The 18,550-nt window shown below is 40.5% G+C and overlaps 1 protein-coding gene across 1 annotated transcript in view; it reads right to left on the reverse strand.

Annotated features, from left to right (window-relative positions):
* The window catches only part of SNX7 (sorting nexin 7), a gene marked incomplete at its 5' end in the record, with an annotated part of 29,996 nt that extends 12,206 nt beyond the window's left edge, over nt 1–17,790 (reverse strand). The window contains 7 exons of the mRNA XM_082484050.1: nt 2,197–2,283; nt 5,736–5,935; nt 7,837–8,038; nt 8,990–9,154; nt 9,566–9,676; nt 11,560–11,742; nt 17,590–17,790. Of these exons, the coding sequence (XP_082340176.1) occupies nt 2,197–2,283; nt 5,736–5,935; nt 7,837–8,038; nt 8,990–9,154; nt 9,566–9,676; nt 11,560–11,742; nt 17,590–17,790 (1,149 nt within the window). The remainder of the gene's footprint in view (nt 1–2,196; nt 2,284–5,735; nt 5,936–7,836; nt 8,039–8,989; nt 9,155–9,565; nt 9,677–11,559; nt 11,743–17,589) is intronic.
* Between the last annotated feature and the right edge of the window lie 760 nt (nt 17,791–18,550).

Consider the following 18,550-nt stretch of genomic DNA (forward strand, 5'->3'; position numbering starts at 1 on the left):
AAGAAAAAGTCTTCAGGATACAGCTGCCACTCAATTAGAGAACAGAGAATTGTATGATAAGATTAGACTAACAGACATCTGTTTACTGCTCTCGTGAGACTGCAAGGAAAATCAAGCTCTCAGAAACAAGATTTTTTGAAATAAGTAAGAAATAGAGGGGTTGGAAAGACAAAGCAAAGATCTGAACACCTGGGTAATCACATTGTCCAAAGGCTTTTACCAAAACTGTAAACACAGTTTTGGAAACACAGAAACAGTGAAAAAAGACCAGGTTGTGCAAACCAATCTCAAAATTTTACTGGAAGCAAGTACAAACACCTCATTATGGAGTAAACCATTGTCAATATCAAATCAACATGGTATGATCAATACTATCCTAAAGGAAAAAATACTTCTTTTTGTCTGTAACAGTTCAGGAGAAGAGTGCATTTACCTTGTTTGAGGACTCTGTCAGGTTACAATAGAAATACATTCTGAAAAGACCACGTTCTGCCAGGCAATGTTCCCTTCCCTACAGTGGGCAGCAATAAGACTAGCTGCTAAACAAACTGTGTGAAATTGGAATTCATTGCTGAATTGCTCTATGCAAATGCAACTGTTTTGAGCAGGTTGTCAACAAACCATACAAATGGGAAGTACTGATTAAAAGGGACGTTGAAAAGTTGATAGAACTAGCTGCATACAAATAACTTACACAATGATGTTTAAAACTCCTTTCTGCCAGAATAAATTCTTAGAATCATAGAATCACAGAATATCTCAAGTTGGAAGGGACCCATAAGGATCATTCTTACTGCATTCTGTGCTTTTACATGCGATGCACCTAATGTGTGCTGCCGGCAGGTGGGGTACCCATGGTGCGGGGTGCTGGGGACACAGACAGGCTACGGGTGGAACGAGTCTGCCCATGGCCGCAAAAGGCAGCATGGGAATACAGTGGCCTGCAGCCAGCAGAGGACAAGGACCTGCCATTGCTACCCCAACTCCCAGCCTGGGGGGCTTCTCCAGCTTACCATCCTCCGTGCATGTTATAACAGCTTCAAACTTTATATGTAAACTAAGGACAGAGGACAGGGGAAGCAGCAGAGGAAGTAGAGAATCAAAAACAGATTAGAGAACACGAAGGCAGTGAAATGAGAAGATGATATAAGTAAACCCAATTTCTACTTCAGGAAAAAACAAAACCAGAGGTATTTACTTACTGTCCCACTGCAGTACACAGAGGCAAATTGTTACAAAATATACCGTAGCCATCGTAGATATCAGACAGTGGTAATATATTCTGATTTATTCAGCTCAGTGACAAGAAATCAAATAAAAATATGCATTTCAAGTGCCAAAATGATCTAAACAGCTCATCTTTACATGAAAGCTAATTACGACAACCCTAATAAAAAGTATCTGAAATGTCAAGGACTTTCTCCTTTGATGTACTAAAAAGTTACAGTGATTATTATTTAGTCATTTTTACATATTAGTTACACTGTATAACACTTTGTGTTAACGCTGTGCTTAAAGGACTTTATTTAGGCTGGAAAGTTAAACAATCAAAAATTTAAGAAATGCCAATACCCGTCCCAGAACTGCCTTTTAATCAGCCCACTGAGCCTCGCTGCTGATGGGTTTGGGGATGCCCGCCCCCATGGGCTACCAGTTACAGTCTGACTTCACTGGAATGAATGAAGCTGTCATACTGCAAGTAAAAAAATAGCCCTGGGCCCAACCAGATAAGATAGAAACCTGCAAGAACAGAATCCAGAACTTTTTATTTTAAATAAGTTTAATGAACAGCTTTGCCGATTCTAACCACTTCCTCTCCCTCTCCTACAGCAATGGAGCAGCAGCTACAAGAGCACTGCAGCAAATCTGACTTTCTTTTAACTCCCAGTGTGGCAGTAAACAGAAATACTAAAAATAAGCTGTGGTACAATCTACGTTGACAAAACACAGTGGTGGCCCACTATTACCAGTCCTTTGCTCCAGCAGCCTATCTACTGAAGTCTTGCATCTTTCTCATGATTGCCTTTGCCTCGTATGCACAGCTACAAAGACCAAACCTTTTCAGAATGAGTATGAGAATTACAGAGACACCATCCAGTTACAAAGCACGGCCTCAGAGGACATGCTTTCTTCAGGGGATCATCTTTTGCAGTTAGAATAAGGCCTGGAAGATTTCAGCACTCTGTACATACTCACCAGATCCTTTTCTGTCCGTTTATTGGCTAAAGCATCAACTTTGGAGTCAAGCTCGCCTTGAATTTGGTCTCTCCTTTTCAAAACACCCTTAATATAGAAGAGAAGAAAAAAAAAAACAAAAAAGAAAGTAAACCACACCAAATTTTAGCCATCTATTCAGAAAACCATCAAACAACTTAGCTATTTAATAAATTAGGCAAGATCACAGAATAATGCCATTTAATAATTTTGAAATGATATATGTACTTTCATTAAAAAAAAAATCTTAAAATCATGCAGTGAAGACTTATTTTTCAATACCTGTACTTTATCTTACATGTTTTTCAGAAATTGTGGTAAATCCAAAATCAGTGCCGCAAGAATCTGCCATACACAGTATCATTGCTATTCGTGTGAGAAAAACTGCAACAGCATTTTACTTAGTATCAGCTCAACTTACTATATATTCTTATTTTAAAACAGCAACATGCATTTGACAAATCTTATGAACTAAAGTATCTTCTTTGAGTAAAAGTTACAATATAAAGTTGAATAAATGACTAAAAATGGTATACCAGGCATTATTGAAATTGTGACTTCAACCTTCAATATTATTTTGTAAGTGCCAAATGTAGTTCAGTAAAATCAGGTAAAATTATCATAAAAATGATAGATATTCTAACATTGACATATGTGCTTATTTTCAGTGTATGTAATTATTTTCTCCTTTAAAACTGTCTTACCAGGTATTGGATTTTTAGCATAATGTCAAAAAATAATTAGAAAGGGTAAGGAACGTTACTTGTTACACTACAAAACAGGAACAGTATTACAGATTGAATTTCCATTTCTGATGCTCATTTGCTCTGTGACCTTGAGGAAGCCTTACAAATTTCTCTTTGCCTTAGTTTCCTCATCTGTAAAAGCACACTCAGGTGCGTTTATCTCACAGAAACATTGCAAGGCTTTAGTCCTTTTAAAAAAAAAAAAAATCAGAAGCAGGACATATATAATTACAAATCTCAAAAGCCTCTTTTACATTACCTTGCCACAACTGGTTTTACTGCTTCTTCTGCATATACTAAAGAGATTTTCAGTATTCACCTCTAGCATAGGGCATGTTGAAACAGCACAGGGCACAAGCAGCTCTACCTTCTCTAGCTGTCTTATTTGACTGAGTTCTCTCTGAAATCTTGTCACTTTAACAAACGTAATAAAATAATTTAGGAAGTTAATTTTCAAATAATTTTTCAATGTTTCTTTTTGAACAGGTACTCACTACAAAAATTTGGTAAACATGACTTTGGACAATTCTGAGTAACACATTAGCAGTACATACTAATGCTCATAAATCTACATTTCAATAGCTCAGAATATCTTTTGGTTAGATAAATACAGAAAATGTTTAGCTGTAAGCACAGAAGCAAACCAAATGTGTCTGGAAGGGCTTTCCTTCGTATTACAAATGCTTTCTCTTTTTTACTATTTCTTTTGCTTCTTTTAAAACTGTTTTAATGACTATTTGAAAATTTATCACAAATACTCCTTAAATTACAAGATAAAACAAAGTATTTCAATATTAATGTGTAACAACTATAGACAAGTGCTGACTTTTAAAGGCAAACAGGGGGATTGTGTTTTTAAAACGTATTATACTTTTACAATTTTTTGGTGTAACATTTAATGGTACCCTGCCACAAAACCCTCAAATAATTGTATGTGGACCCATAACCAATTTATTGCAGCAGTTAGTACCCTGAGGCACAGCACTACTTTGCACTCCCCAGCTTTGTTCTGTGAGTCAGTTAGGAAGGAGCCAGTCCAGATGTAAATATTTTAGCTATGAATTCATCTCTTTCCCCAGTTTAAGGCTGAACTCTCAAGACTGGGAAATACAAGGATTGTATTGTATTGACCACACCTTCTTCTGCACATTTACTCATGATCTTGGCAGCACCGCACAAAGGTCCCTGTGATGAGCCGTTAAACACACCTCTGAAAGCAGGTTTTACTAGTGTGTGGCTTCCCCTATTGTATTTTTACCATGACTAGTAGGTCCCTCTCCAAACTGCAAGAAGGAAGTAAACTATAGGAAAAATAAAAATCCGTGGCACATGAAAGTAAAAGAACAGTTGTAGAAGAGGAATGAGCTATTGGAGGAAGAGTCTCCTCCAGACAGGACCTGAAGGCAGCCTAATGCAGCATTGCAAGTGTTGCATCAAGAACACTGCAAGCAGAAAAAAAAGCAATGGGCAACAGCTACTTGTAATGCGCACATGAAGAGCCAGGTAGTCACTCTGGGGGTTGTCCACATAAACCTCTCTGTGCTTTCTCTATGTGAGAACACCTGAGAAAGTGCAAGCCAGGCTGCAGATTAGAAGGCAAAGGGCAGGCAGCATCTCTTCAACAGCATGAAAGCTGGGATGACTTAGAAATTCTGAAAAATAACTGGAAGTACAGGAGAGGAAGCAGACCTGCAGTTGCTAGGATGGTAATCTCTTCAGCCCTTTAAGCAAAGCAGTACCTACCTCCATCTACCTGCACGTACATGTAAATAATGAGGCCTGTGAGATACAGGACATTTTATATGGCCCCTCTTTCAGTGAAGCTGGTTTTAAAGACAGCAGTCATTGAAGCAGTAACTCTTAACCTCTCAGTAGCCAAGCCTTACTAACCGGCAGCGCTCTGCACAGTGCCAGCAAAGGCTTAGTTAACTTGGGTCTTGCTCTACCATGGCCTGCAACACTCTCAGCCCCTACTCAGAAACCACTGCAGTAGGAGCTGGGTTCCCAGCTGAAAGGCAAGAACACATACTGCAGCTTGCATTGCTCAAAACCTAGACAAAGAGGGGTTTGTACACATTTTCTGCTTTCTGGAGGCAGCTGAGTGGGAATTACAACATGCTGAATTCAGTTACTTAATTATGTTGATTATCCATCAGCACTGAGTTTATCAATTCTGAAGTCTGATTTTTTACATTCTCTCCAAGTGTAAGAAAAATATGTACATAAAGGGAACTGAGAACTTATGGCAAAGACTAACACGTGCTTATATAATGGCACAGGGACTGGAAGTTCCCTGCTGTTCTGAAAAAAGAAAACAGTTTAGGAACATCTCCTAGAAAGGGAAAAACCTCTCCACTCACTTTCCCCCACACAATCTGTTACTCGATGAGTCCACATTTCAGCAGTGTCAGAGGAGGTCTTTCCCAGTTCCTGTTCCCCAAACCTTTCTGTGTTCCTGCCTCTCTGCTACAATGCAGATCTATCTGAAGATGGCAAAAACAGACACTTCTTAGCCCGGCTCTGAAGGGCTGCCTGCCATGCGAAACTATCAACCTCTTCTCATCTGGAAGGGGTGCCTCTTGCCTAACACTGGAAACAGGACAAACCGGATTCCCTGCTAGCGGACAGCTATCCTATGCTGTGCACATTGTTTAGTAACAACAGTAGAGGGACTGCAAAATCATTTTCATCAGTTGCAAACTCTCTTCTAGTGTTTGTCACTGGACTAAGCCAAACTTGATATACAGCCATAAGCAATCCTCAAGGAAACCTTACCATCAGAATTTCACTGTAGAGAACGTATTCATGTAAAATCGGCAGCAGGTTTTCCGAGAGCCCTGCCATTCGCTTCTCCGTAGCCTTGCAACACTTGTCAATGCAGCTGGCAACACCTTTTAGGGAGTCTGCTATATCTTCTTCTGATGCTGACCACAGTGTGTGGATGGGGCCGTATTCCTTCATTTCATTAAAATACTCTTAACAGGAATATATTCACATATTAGTCTTTTGTTCATTAATAGATGTCCAAGTGATACTAATTGCAACCTCATTTTTACTGTAACAAAGCAAGAGACTGTGGCTAATGCTTAAATTTGCTCAAATGACCATGGTAAGTAAACTGCTCTTTATGAATAAACTAATCAATGAATGTATTGTAATTAAGTAGTTCCTACAAACCTATCAGCAAAAATGCCCCAGTCATTTTAAAAGGACACATATACTCTTAGACCTGATGGGTTGTATTCAGTTCACTCAATGATCTGAATTACTTCACGTTGTCTTCATACAGAGGGACATGAGCCATAGCAGCCCCAGGCAGCGCTTCATCTGACTTGCTTCTACTGTCCTGAATTCTTCTGCTACAGTTATGCTCCAAATCCCGTTATTAAAACTAGTAGCCTTGGTATGTCCCAAAAGCTGCAGAAGACACACTGAAATTCACTCTGGTTCTGCAGGTGTTATCTCCTTTAGTAGGTTTTATTAATTTAAATACACGGATATCCTATGAATTATTTCTTTTATGTCTCTAGGCCAAGTGATAATTTGTAAGCAGAAGGAAAAAGCTCCATAATTCACTGTGCCATTTGGCAGGACTAAACTTGGGCAAGGCTGGATAAGACCTGGAAGCTGCATGTTCACAGGAGGGTATTGTGAACACATTGGTCATGTATTGAAAACGCAATTTCATCACAACCGAATTTATAATGAAGAAATGTCCAAGAAAAGATGCAAAGCACATGTGTGCCATGAAGAGTGTAATGTTTACTTTGAGATTAATTGGACAAAAAAACCCTCCATGGAAGATATAATCAAGAATCCCACGTTAAGCTACTGCAGGCAGGAGTGTTCTCTGAATCACAGCCATCAACAGTTCATATCCACAACGGCACAGCCTTGCTCATGAGTGTTCTGCCAAGTGCTATTTGGAAAATCTAGAAAGAAGATATAACCTACAGCATTTGGAAGCATGTCAAAATTCATAAGGTTTTCCAAGAAATATTTTGGCACCAATGCCTTGAACCTACAGAACTCATCCAGCTACTTCCACTGAAATGAACGATATCAAAAGAAACTCTTTTCACCAATGTGTATTTTCCTTTTATAAGACCCCTCCAATTTAGTGAGAACACGCTGAGATCTGGTACTGCACAATAAAGCATAAAGGCTCAATTATTAAAGAACAAAGTGCAGCTCTTCAAATTATATTATATGGACAATAAAATCCCTCAATTGCTGACCAGTGGAAATTCTACTGAACAGGCATAGTCCGAGATCAGGGCAATCTCAGAAAGTCAGTAATTTTGTGTTCCAAGTAGGTGTTCAAACGGCTGTTACTTAAGGAAAAAATTGAGATTAAGTCATCCTTCTTAAGAAAATTCTAACAGGCACAGTTTCCTATGACAGAAATTATGGCCAACAGTAAAGCCATTAAAAAATATAAAATCTGCATGGTTAACACAGAAGAAAGGTGCAGAATGAAACCAAAAAAGAGATCTGGAACCTAGACAACATTATGCCAGTATCAGACAGCACAGAAAGCCGTGACTATTTACATTCCACTGAAAGTACAAAGCAAAAGGTCATGCAGCTTTCCAAAAAGCACAAGTAATAAGATAGCCACACTTGCTACATTTTCTTAAGTTCCTTATCAAGTAGTTCAATGACATGTTCAGACTCTTCGTATTAACAAGTTATTCAAACTAACTTGAAGGCCTGCCAAAACAATGACCGTTATGAAAAACACAGTATAAAAACAAATCTCCCTTTTCTTGTGCTTGCTTCAAAGAGTATTTTGCCTGGCACAATGAAAGCTAAGTTACTTTTCCAATATATTAATTTCTAAAATCAATACATCTGATACTTGTTTTCTACTTACCCCTTTCTTCCTTGTAAATTCTATGAGCTATTTTGTCTAGTACGTTTATTTTCTGACTAAATGTTTCCATGTAATCGTTCATTTCTGTAAACATTTCAGGACGATTTTTAACTCCTCCTCTTACTGAGGATGCTACAGCTCTGACGGTCTGTCCCATCCTGCTCAGCAAACCGGGTCCCTGCTTCTTGTGTGAGGAGAGTTCCTATAGACAGAACAAGCCATGTTTAATTCCATGTACTTTTTTTTAATTCTCTGAAAATTCTCTTTTTTTTTTTTTTAAGAAAACTATATAAATAAGTCTCTGTATGTATTTTTAGTGTATAAATCTTACTTTAAAATTATTAGACCGGTGTCAGAACTGTACCTGTCATGTGCATTTATTTAGCTAAGCCTTTCTGGGCAAACACAAGTGTGTCATGTATCACGTTCTCACAAGAGTAATTAAAGATGGCAGAGAACCTTTACCCTTTTATTCCTTAGAGCGAGTGAGTTAGTTTGCAATTTAGCCTTTTGAACAGGAAAGCAGAGGCAATGATTGCAGAAATAAGTCATTGAGAAAAGCAAACAATGTTCCCACTGGAAGAAGTAATCCATTGGGGTTTTTCAAAACTCTTTTTATATGTTGCTAGAATAACCTTTGCTGAAGTTCAGAGGCAGGCTTTTCTGAGTACAAAACTCCAATTTTCAACTGGACTCATCTTGCAAAAATACAACAGGAAATTCAAAGTCTGTATTTTTCTTTTATGAGACTAGTATGACTGTAAAAAAAAGCAGGTGGAAAAGACAGTGCCATGCCAAAACAATATTTAATTTAAAATACTACTTTTCATCTAATCTTGGAAGCTTATATGTATACCAAAAGGCATGCAGGGTTAAATACTGTGAATTTGCCACAAAAATCCAAAATGCAGAAACAAAAACTGCTTTGGAAGGTACAGCAATATGTATGGCCACACACATGATTATCAAAAGCCCGCAAGAAAAGGTTATCTCGGGGAACAAATATTCAATAAATCCTCTGCCTTCTTCTGACGCTTCCATAACAAGCCGTGGGAGGACACTGTTGAATACTGAATGAGGGAGACTCCTGATATACTCTACTAACACAAGACATGATTTCACATAACTGTAAATAAAAATAAAGTCATTTTACCCAGGCCTGCGCAGTAAGAAAAATTTTGAAGTCTTCATTAAAAGTTAAAGTTGGATGATCAGCAATGCGATTCAAAAATTTATGTAAAGCTTTTCTTCGAGTCTCAATGAATTCATCATTAAACCGTTCCACCATTCCTTTCATTATGAATTTTTCAGGCAATGGCTAAGGAAAAAAGAAAAAATATATTGTGTAGTTGGCATAATATTAAGGGTATTATAAGAGTTCTTCTACTTACAAAAAAACGTAGGTATACCTTGTAGAACCCACCATGCAAAAACCAAATTGTTATAAAGTTATGACACTCAGCAGTGGTATAACATGGTTCTTGTAGCACACAGTGCAGAAGAATACAAGTACAACTAAGAAAGAAGGACATAAACTACTGCAAATGGCACAATTCCAAGTGTAAGAAATATCTTTATGGGATTTCTAATTATCACATATGTATCAAGCTAATGAAACTAGGTTGGTTTAATGTTTGTGAGATTTCAGAAACTAAAGAAAGATCTCAAGCATCTCTGTAATAAAATTGGGGCCATCTTATAAACAAATAATAAGTTTTAGCAAACGAACAGGAATAATCAGTGTTGGATGTGCTTCTTCAAGTTTGCTCTTCAACCAAAGGAAATCCTGATATCGTCTTCGAACTTCATATTCACTGGAGTCAAATTCACCACGAGATGTCTGAAAAACAGAAGCAGAAAAAACAGGCCCAGATTAGAATACCAGAAAAAAAGAACAAAATAATTTTAGATGCTGGAGAAAACTGAGTATTGAGGGGACTGCATACATGATTCTAGTTTGGCCGTGTTATTTGCTTGCTGTTTCTTAAAGTGCAATGATCAACCACATCCCATTATAGTATGAAATTGAAGTTCTATTGTAAAAAAAAAACTCCAACAAACCAAACAAACGAAAAAAACAAACAAATGAAAAGCAAGCACCAAACTGCACACAGAGTGATTTACACTAATTAGCCTACCACAATGTTTCCAAAAGATTTCAATAACTGTTTTAGTGTGGCGTTTTCCTTTTAGTGATCACGGTTGTAGTCATTACTTTTAGAGTACTTCTTTTTAAAGTGATCAGTAATCTGAGTGAGTAAAGTCCATTTTTTAGCATTCTGAAAAAAAAACAACCAAATAGCTGACATCCGTCCTTGGGACCTGCTGACACTAGTCAACCATCCCCACATTCAAAACACAAAAACTTCAGTATATCACAGCAGTAACACTTCCTGCACTGCTTAATGGATTCTGCGTTCCATCATCAATTCCAGTTTTGTAGCCCTTTGTTAGAACTTGCCAAGAAACCTTTAATGCTTAGAAAAAATGCTTATTACAGCATTGCAAAATTGTCAGACCATGAGATTTATTTTATCACTGCTCTATCTTCTAGAATCAAGCCACAAAAAGCCTGTGTTTTCATCAAAGTAATGTGTGCTGTTTAGCATTCATTGTTGCACAGAGATTTATAATGGGATGCAAGTAAATTCTAAAAACCTCAAAATGCGCTTATGTAATCTAAACATTTTTGAGGGTTGAATAAAAATTTTTCAAGGTATGTGGGAGGAATGCTATTACTTTATCACCAACAGCCAGCACTTCAAATTAAATACGATAAGAAAGGATAGAATAGATAAAAAAGCAAAAGCAATCCACCTTACAGCCCTTCCATACTTGCCTGAAGAAAAAATGTTCTCTCATCTACAAAAACATGCATAAAGTGAAAATTATTGCTAGCAACCTAACGAAGATAGCTCTCTTCCTACTCTTTAAATATTTTATGAGGAATTGATATCTCCTGTTATTTAAGGATGAATAATTCCCATTTGAAAATTTGATTTAAAATGAATCTTTTAAAAAGAACTCAAAGTAAAACACATTAACAGTGCAATTCTCAAAATGCAGCCTGCAGAATATTTGCTGGAAACCCCAGAAGAGCTGGCTAGTCTCACAAGGCTGACCTTCTTCCTTATTTCCAGTAAATAATTGGTATTCTGGACAGCTAAAAATACACTTAGTTGTTTCCCAATACTACTTTTTCATTGGAGAATTGTGGCAGTTTCCCCAGAAATCATACACAACTGTAAACGGGAAACAAATGTCCATGAGATAGTGGACACTGTAATTACAAAAGAATGGAATTGAAAGACTTTGTAGCAGGTAACATTTATGTAAGACAAAAGACTGCTAGCCTGAAAGTGATCCAAAAGTCATAAATACTTGGGCTAATATAGTGTCTTTGAACTGAATCAGTCTTTCTGCTGTTTCATATTCCTGCTGAAGATCACAATAGAAAATGTTATATAAAATTGATTTGGCTGTTGAAGAATTATTAGCTATTTTCTCAGCATAAAAACCTAAGCACCTATGTGTGTAGACTTACACTGATATTTTTTTTTTTTTCAGAATCTACATATCATACAGTTTTAGCAGCCTACAACTCATGGCAAAATCAGAGTATAATTTAAATTTAGTAATATTCCAGAGAATGGTGTGCAAGAAAAGGAAAAATGCTACTGCTGTTATCAATGTAAGCCATTATACCCATGAGTAGATGCTTACCTTTGTGACTACTCTGTATGTAATAAATGTTTCAATGGCTGTAATGTGGCTTTCAGGATCATCGACTGTAATGAAGAGATCTCTTAATTCTGGTTCATCTTCAAATTTATACTGGTTTATCATTGATGAGGGGGATATTGGCATTGAAGGACTGAATGAGTTTACCTCACCCAGTGATGTATCCTACAGATAAGACATGAGAGCATCCGTATCAATACATCTGTATATACAAACACACACATGCAAACACATATGTCTCCGAAGCTAAAATGACGAGCTTTTGAATGGTCTGGTAAAACAAATAAAACAGAGCAGATGAAAGAATTATATAGTACATGGCAAATCTATTATCCTTTTCAGTATTTGCTTCAGTGAGGATGTAAGAAATAAGAATGAGATTTATTCTAAAACTGATGAAAGAGCAAAATGCTACCATTTGACAAGAATGTTATGCATAGCTAGAAAGAGAACTTGCCTATGAATGCTAAAATTAGTTATGAATCCAAGCACCCAGTATTTGTGTAGGATACTTACCAGCTTTATTAAAATTGTTAGAAGCCAGTTACTCAGGACTTAGGAAGTTTGAATTATCTCTAATAACCTGAACAGGGTGGATAAAAAGTGATGATTTTAAAAGAAAACATGACAAAATCCAAATAAGAATTTTTATTGGAATTGGATATTTCAGTTTGCAATTTTAAAATAAAGTTTGAAAAGGAAAACTTTTACAGAGACATAAATTTAATCTTTTTAAAAACAGTAAGTAAGGATGCAGTACAAATTTGTTGCTTATTTTCTAAAAAGAGTCAAACCACTGTTTTGCTGAAGTGGGAAACCACTTTCTGATAGTGTCAACCACTTCCACCACAAGTTCTCTAAGAATATGCTCCCATAGGAGCTGCTTCTGCTCAGTGTATTCAATGGTGATCACTCAAATGCTGAGATATTGAGTGGAAATCAGGAACAGACAAAAGTCCCATTTTCTCTCCGAGATGCAAGTCTGGATGAGATCTACTAATCTAAAATCTTGAAGGATACAGTGACTAGAAAAATAAATTAAATTCACTAACGCCATAAAAGAACATAATAAATGAATAAATCACTGAAAATAATAAAATTGGGCCATTAAAATGAAGTCTTTTTATAACAAACTTTAAAAATAATTTGTTTTCTAGAAGTTTTCTACAAGTGTAGGCTACATTAACTGCCACGAGTTGCCCTTTCTGGTGCCTCACTATCTATGGAGTAAGGAGAAAAGGGATGTTCCTAAACAGATAACTGCTCAAATGGCAGAAGTGGAAATGTGGGATTCCACAGAAACTAGACACGGCGTCATACCAAGGCTGATCTCGTGGGAGTGAAGAGCACACCACCGCAGTGCTGCTCAGCTTGGTGAGAGCTGCTTTTTTTCCTTTGAATTCAACTGGATCAAACCTTTCTCTAGAACACGTTCCCCTCTCTTGATATTTTGCTGCCTGAAACCTCATTGCCTACTGCCATCCCTCTCCTTTGGATTTATCAATGTACTTCCACAAATATGGAGTAGAAATTTATATTAAGAATTATGCTTGGAAAGCACTGATGTACAAGTTCTCCTCCCATCACTTAGGTACAGTTCTTTGAACAGGGAGACAAAAGCAGGACGGAAGACTAAAGGCAATGCTTTAAATAATATATATCGGCTTACTTGTACACCAGTAAGTCATTTTAATTTTACTCAGCATGTTGCTATGCATAATTTCTATACTGGTATCCAGCCAGCACTGTCCTGAGTGCTGGAGGATAAATAGAGAAGCTGTTTTCACTGCCTGCTAGCACTAGCTGGCCATGCTCTACATGAAGAATGAGGACCACTAGTTCAGAGCAGCCCATGTGATTCAAAGTGCTGAGACAACGGGAAATTTCCAGGGAAATGTGAGCATGTAAGGGACTTGAATGGCAATATAACTTGAGGAATAATGACCTTGCAAGGCCTAAACTGGATCAAGGCAAATGTGTTTCATATTTTCTCATTTTCCATGGGTCATTACTACCTTAATGTTTCGTTTCTCCTTCTAGGTTGCTACTAAAAATTGCTCTATACAGGCAGGTTTCTGAAGGTGTATTTTTATATGGAAGGGCTTATGAATGTGTATTTTGTGAAACAAAACATGGGCAATAAAAATTCATAGAATTAGCAAGTCTTCAGTTCTGCTGTAATACAGCTCTAGTGTTCATCTGCACATGAATGAATACATGCGAGTTTTTAAAAAGCATCTGTTTCCCTTTCTTTATCCTCATGATAATTCAGGTTTACTTCCAGCAGTTCTTGAAGTTCGTGTGACATAAGTCTAATGTCATCACAGAAACATGGTAAAAAAAGATGGTAATTTTCTGTTTTCTATACAGTTGTAATTTTGTGGTTGGGGCTATGTTTTTGTGTGCACACAGATGAGGGCAGAAGGAGTTTTGTGGCATAGGAAAAACATACAATTCTTCTAGCTCTTGGGATGTATAATTTTTAACAAATTTAAAAACAAATTTAAAACAAACTTTCTTCCTCTTCATCCATGCAAAGATAATCAAAGTCCTGTCCCACATAACGATGCCCTTTCCCACACCTCCCCCAGCCCCACCTATGTGCCGTACCCCCTCTCCCTTCCAAGCCTTTTCACTACTGACAGCAGCTGGCAGAGCTGTGTGTGCCGATCAGCAAATAGGTTCACATATTTTGAGTTACTAGCCAGAAGACCAAACAGACAAAAAATCAGCGAGCTCCTGGGAGCATGAGTGCCTTGTTCTGAGTCTCTAATACTTGCAGTAACCCTATCTCACTCTCACATTTGGCTGCAACGGGTCAGGAAGACTCCAAAATAAATAAGGGAAGGAAAACACTCGTACAGCAGGAGCAGCCTCAAAGTAGGCTGAGCACACAGCTGAGCCTGCAGCTCTTGGTAGAAGATGCTAAGCCCCGGGCTTTGCCTAAACACCACTCCTCCCCAGAGCATAGATCCTTGACCCAGGGTTGCCTCCATGCCTCGTCCATCCATTCGTTCCTCCCTCCCAGCAAGGATCCAGAGCTTGCAATCTTGTGAGGCCAGGCATTCAAAGCAGGTCTGGAGATAGAGGACGTAGTGACAGAGTTTGTCTTACAAGAGAATAGCTTAGTTTTTGGAGCATTTTTCAAAGAAGCAAAGAGGTTCACGAAGACAGAATAGTTCCTTGGCCAAAAAATTAACTTATAAATCAGTCTCAAATCCTTGATCAACTTGTTTTGGAAGAAAAATTAGCCTCTATGCAATTCTGAAGTGGCTTGTATTTCTTTTCCAGAAATACCATTAATTAAGTGTTCTGTAATTATGAAATGGAGACAAACACTGTAAAGTAGAGTTTGAAAGAAGAGCTGCTAAAGGTTTTAAGCATTAACTGAAGTGCTGACAGCTTTGTCAATGCTCGGTCACCGTACCAGTTAACAAGGAAGGCAAAGATTAACTGAATGGGTATTGTGATACATGTGGTACTCTATACTTTGAAACTAAAGGGAGAAAGCAGGTTAAAAACATTGTCTTTATGTGACTCATAACGCAGACCCCAGAAGCTGTCTCTGCTAAAAAGACCTCGGAACTTTTTCCATGGTAACGGAAACTAGGATAAAGTGAAATGCACATCACATTATGAAATGCTTTATCAGAGTCGCCGAAGAAGATGCTAGTATGTAATACTTGAGATATGTCACAGGATACCGGGCCAATGGTTTATGACACCATCAGGTTGAATGTCTATGAATTTTCATAAAATAAAAGCCCCGTGTCTACATCTTGAGTAATAACTTAGGGTATTGAGGTTGACAATTTTTAAGAATCTCATTTTTCACCATTTTGGTAGCTGGTACATTTCATTGACTAAACTGAGAAAAATGAAGTCAATGCCAGTGTCAGGCACCAAACACTGCACTGCCACGGCTGTCCCACTTGGCCTGCAAATGCTACACCACTACCTTAAAGACAGTGGTGTGAGAAGCCCCATTAAGACACAATTTAAAACAAGGTGGTCCTGGAACAGTATGTTATGGAAAAATTTGTTTTACAAAATTTAGTCTGAAGCTACATTTAGCCTGTCAGTTTCCTTTGAATATACAGAACATGAACAAATGGGGTGTAATCCCCAATCGACCCCATAGATTTTCATCAGCTCAAAAGATCACCCTTCAAATCACACCTGAAAGCAAACCATGAATTTCTGGTCTACATATAACCACTAAATGCAGGTGTCCAAGCTTTAGAAAGAACGCTGTATTTTCACATAGTATGACAGATTTTCTTTTTTTGCAGGAATAAGTTCTCGTGTGGCATGCATTAATAGTAGGTAAGATTTAATATAAGCAAAAAATATTTGGCATGAATACAGGTAGCAGAAATTTAAAGATATAGATATTTGCCATATAGCAGCAGTAACTCGTATCAACTACACTTGCTTTTATTTTTAATTCCCAAGGAGCATCACTTTTGACAAGCAAGCAGCATTAACTGTTGATACACTGTATTGACAGTGAGATACCTGCATGCAGAACTGCCTGAGCTTACCTACTAAAAGCAAAAGGATTCAAAGTAAGAAACAAACAAGTAAGATCATATTTTAGCACTGCTTTTGCTTGCAAGTTCAGTGAATCATTCACCTCTTTATGTCAAATCAAGACCAGTGCTTTTCTAGAAAATATGATTTAGCTAGCTAGATTGATTTGAAAATATGATTTACCTAGTTATGCTTCAGAAAAACACACATAACTTGCTGAAATTTAGCCTGACCTCTTGCATGTTACAGACCATTAAATCACCTAATAGTCCCTTCTGGCCTTAAAATCCATGAATTTCAAAAACTGTACTACAGTCAATGTTTAAATACATAGCTCCTAACAACAAAGTTCTTATTCCAATGTTTTTGTTCCTGCATACCAAAAAAATGTCTCATTTACAGAAATATAAAAAATAGACATTAAATTCATATGACAATCAGTCCTACTGAAAATACATTTGGTGTCACATTTTCAAATAGGAAACCTATCTGCTATTTCTCTCTGGTGTCACACATCCTGTCACGCAGCAGTTCAGGAGTCTCAGAAGGTGAGGAGGGCCTTAGCCCCCTATATATATATCTTTTCCACCTGAGCTATCTGTATGTCCTTATGTGATATTTTAGATGCTGCCTTGGTAAGGCAAATAGATCCATGACATGCTCTCTCCTTTAATGGCTGAAGAGGTAAATCTCGGCTTAACCAAATCAGCACAAAGTGAGAAACAATACACGTGGTAACCATACCGCCCTTCATTGGTTTAATTACAATCAGCAATATTGGCGAGACTGGCGCCCAGGTACGTAGCTAACTCTGTGTGCTTTCAGAACGTGGACTCTAATATATTGTCAGTTACATTCCTTTCATTCCCTTCACCAAAATACAGATGTTAGCTTCTCAAACCTCCTATGTGAAGGTGCTAGATTTCCCCTCACCTTATAAAAGAAAACCCAAACTGAATCTTGGAAATACTTATAGTCAAATACAACTGCAGTTACTAAACACCACCGATTACTTAATTTACAGATACATATATGACGAATGTAAGCGATGATATGGTCACAGCGAGTCCAGACTACTTTCCGAATTTCAGGTAACAGCAGTTACGACTGGCACAGCCGGTCCGGAGCAGCAAACCCCGCTGTTGGTGCCCGCGGAGAAGCACCCGGGGCTCCGCTGAGCGGGGCAGCGCTCGGTGGCCCCCGGAGCCCCGGCTGACTTCTCCTGGGGCAGCGGCCCACGGCGGCGGCTGCCCTGCCCCGGCGCTGCGCTGTCCGGGCGCATGGAGCGGACGCTGCCCGGCCAAGCCCGGGGCAGGCGGGCAGAGGCCGCGATCGCCGCTGCCGCCCGGGCCCGCCCCGTCCTGTCCCTCCGCGCCGCCCCGGCTCCCCCCGGCACACGGCAGGGCAAAGTGCCGGCCAGCGAGGGAGCGACCAGCAGCCCGCCCGCCCCCGGCGCGGCCCGGGAGGGCGCTGCCGTACCTTGCTGAACACCTCCAGGTCGTCTTCCTCATCGTCCAACGCCAGCACCTCGGCGGCGGCGGCGGCGGCGAGCAGCGGCCCCCGAGCCGCGCCGGGGGCACCGGCGGGGGAGTCGGCCTCGGCCTCGGCCCCGGCGTCTCCCCCGCCGCCAGGGAAAGGCGGGGTGAGCGGCGACCCCGGTACCCGGCCCTCTGCCTCCATCCTTCCCTGCGAGCGCAGGCAGCGGCCCCGCCAACGCCGCTCCCCGGGGGGCCGCAATTGGCCGCCCGCCGCTCCCCCGCCCGCGGCCCGCGGCCCGCGGCCCGCCCCCAGCCCCGGCCCGGCCCGGCCCGGCCCGGCCCGCCCCGCCCCGGGGGGCGCGCCCAGTGCGCAGGGGTGGAAGCGGCGGCGGCGGTAACGAAGGGAGGTCCGCCCTGCCGGGCGAGGAGGAAGCGGGAAGTGGAGTCTTGGAGGGCAGCAGGACTGCGGCTGAGGCCGCGGCGTCTCTGCGGAGGCTGGCTGGGAAGGGGGAGGAGGCGGCGGCGGCGGCGGCTGCCGCCGCCGCTCACAACGCCCACGGGTGGTTTCGTGGAGGCGTGGGGGTGTCGAGCGTGTTTCGCGTGTCGCCAGCTCCCCGCTTTGGCCGCCTGCAGGGCCGCGGAGGGACTGGGCGGGCTGGGATTAGCCGCCCTTGGTTAGCCACCCGCGGGGGCGGGCTCGGGGGACGTGGCTGCTGCTGGTCCCCGAGACGGGAAAGAGCGTGTTGGAGAGGGGAACGGAGCCGGACGGCCCCGCTGCTGTTGTCCTCGGCAGCCCCCAGGGCCCCCGGCAGGGACGGGCGTCCCCCAGGCTGACCCTCGGACACCCCGCGTCCCCGCCACCGGGGCAGCCGGCGGGGAACAGGCCTCAGCTGCTCGCCACTCGCCGCCGTGCTGTCGGCCGTAGCCGGAGGCTGTAGCCGCAGGCTGGCTCTCTCCTGCGT

The sequence above is a fragment of the Vanellus vanellus genome, assembly GCF_965231255.1.
Source record: "Vanellus vanellus genome assembly, chromosome: 5".
NCBI classification, from domain to species: domain Eukaryota; kingdom Metazoa; phylum Chordata; class Aves; order Charadriiformes; family Charadriidae; genus Vanellus; species Vanellus vanellus.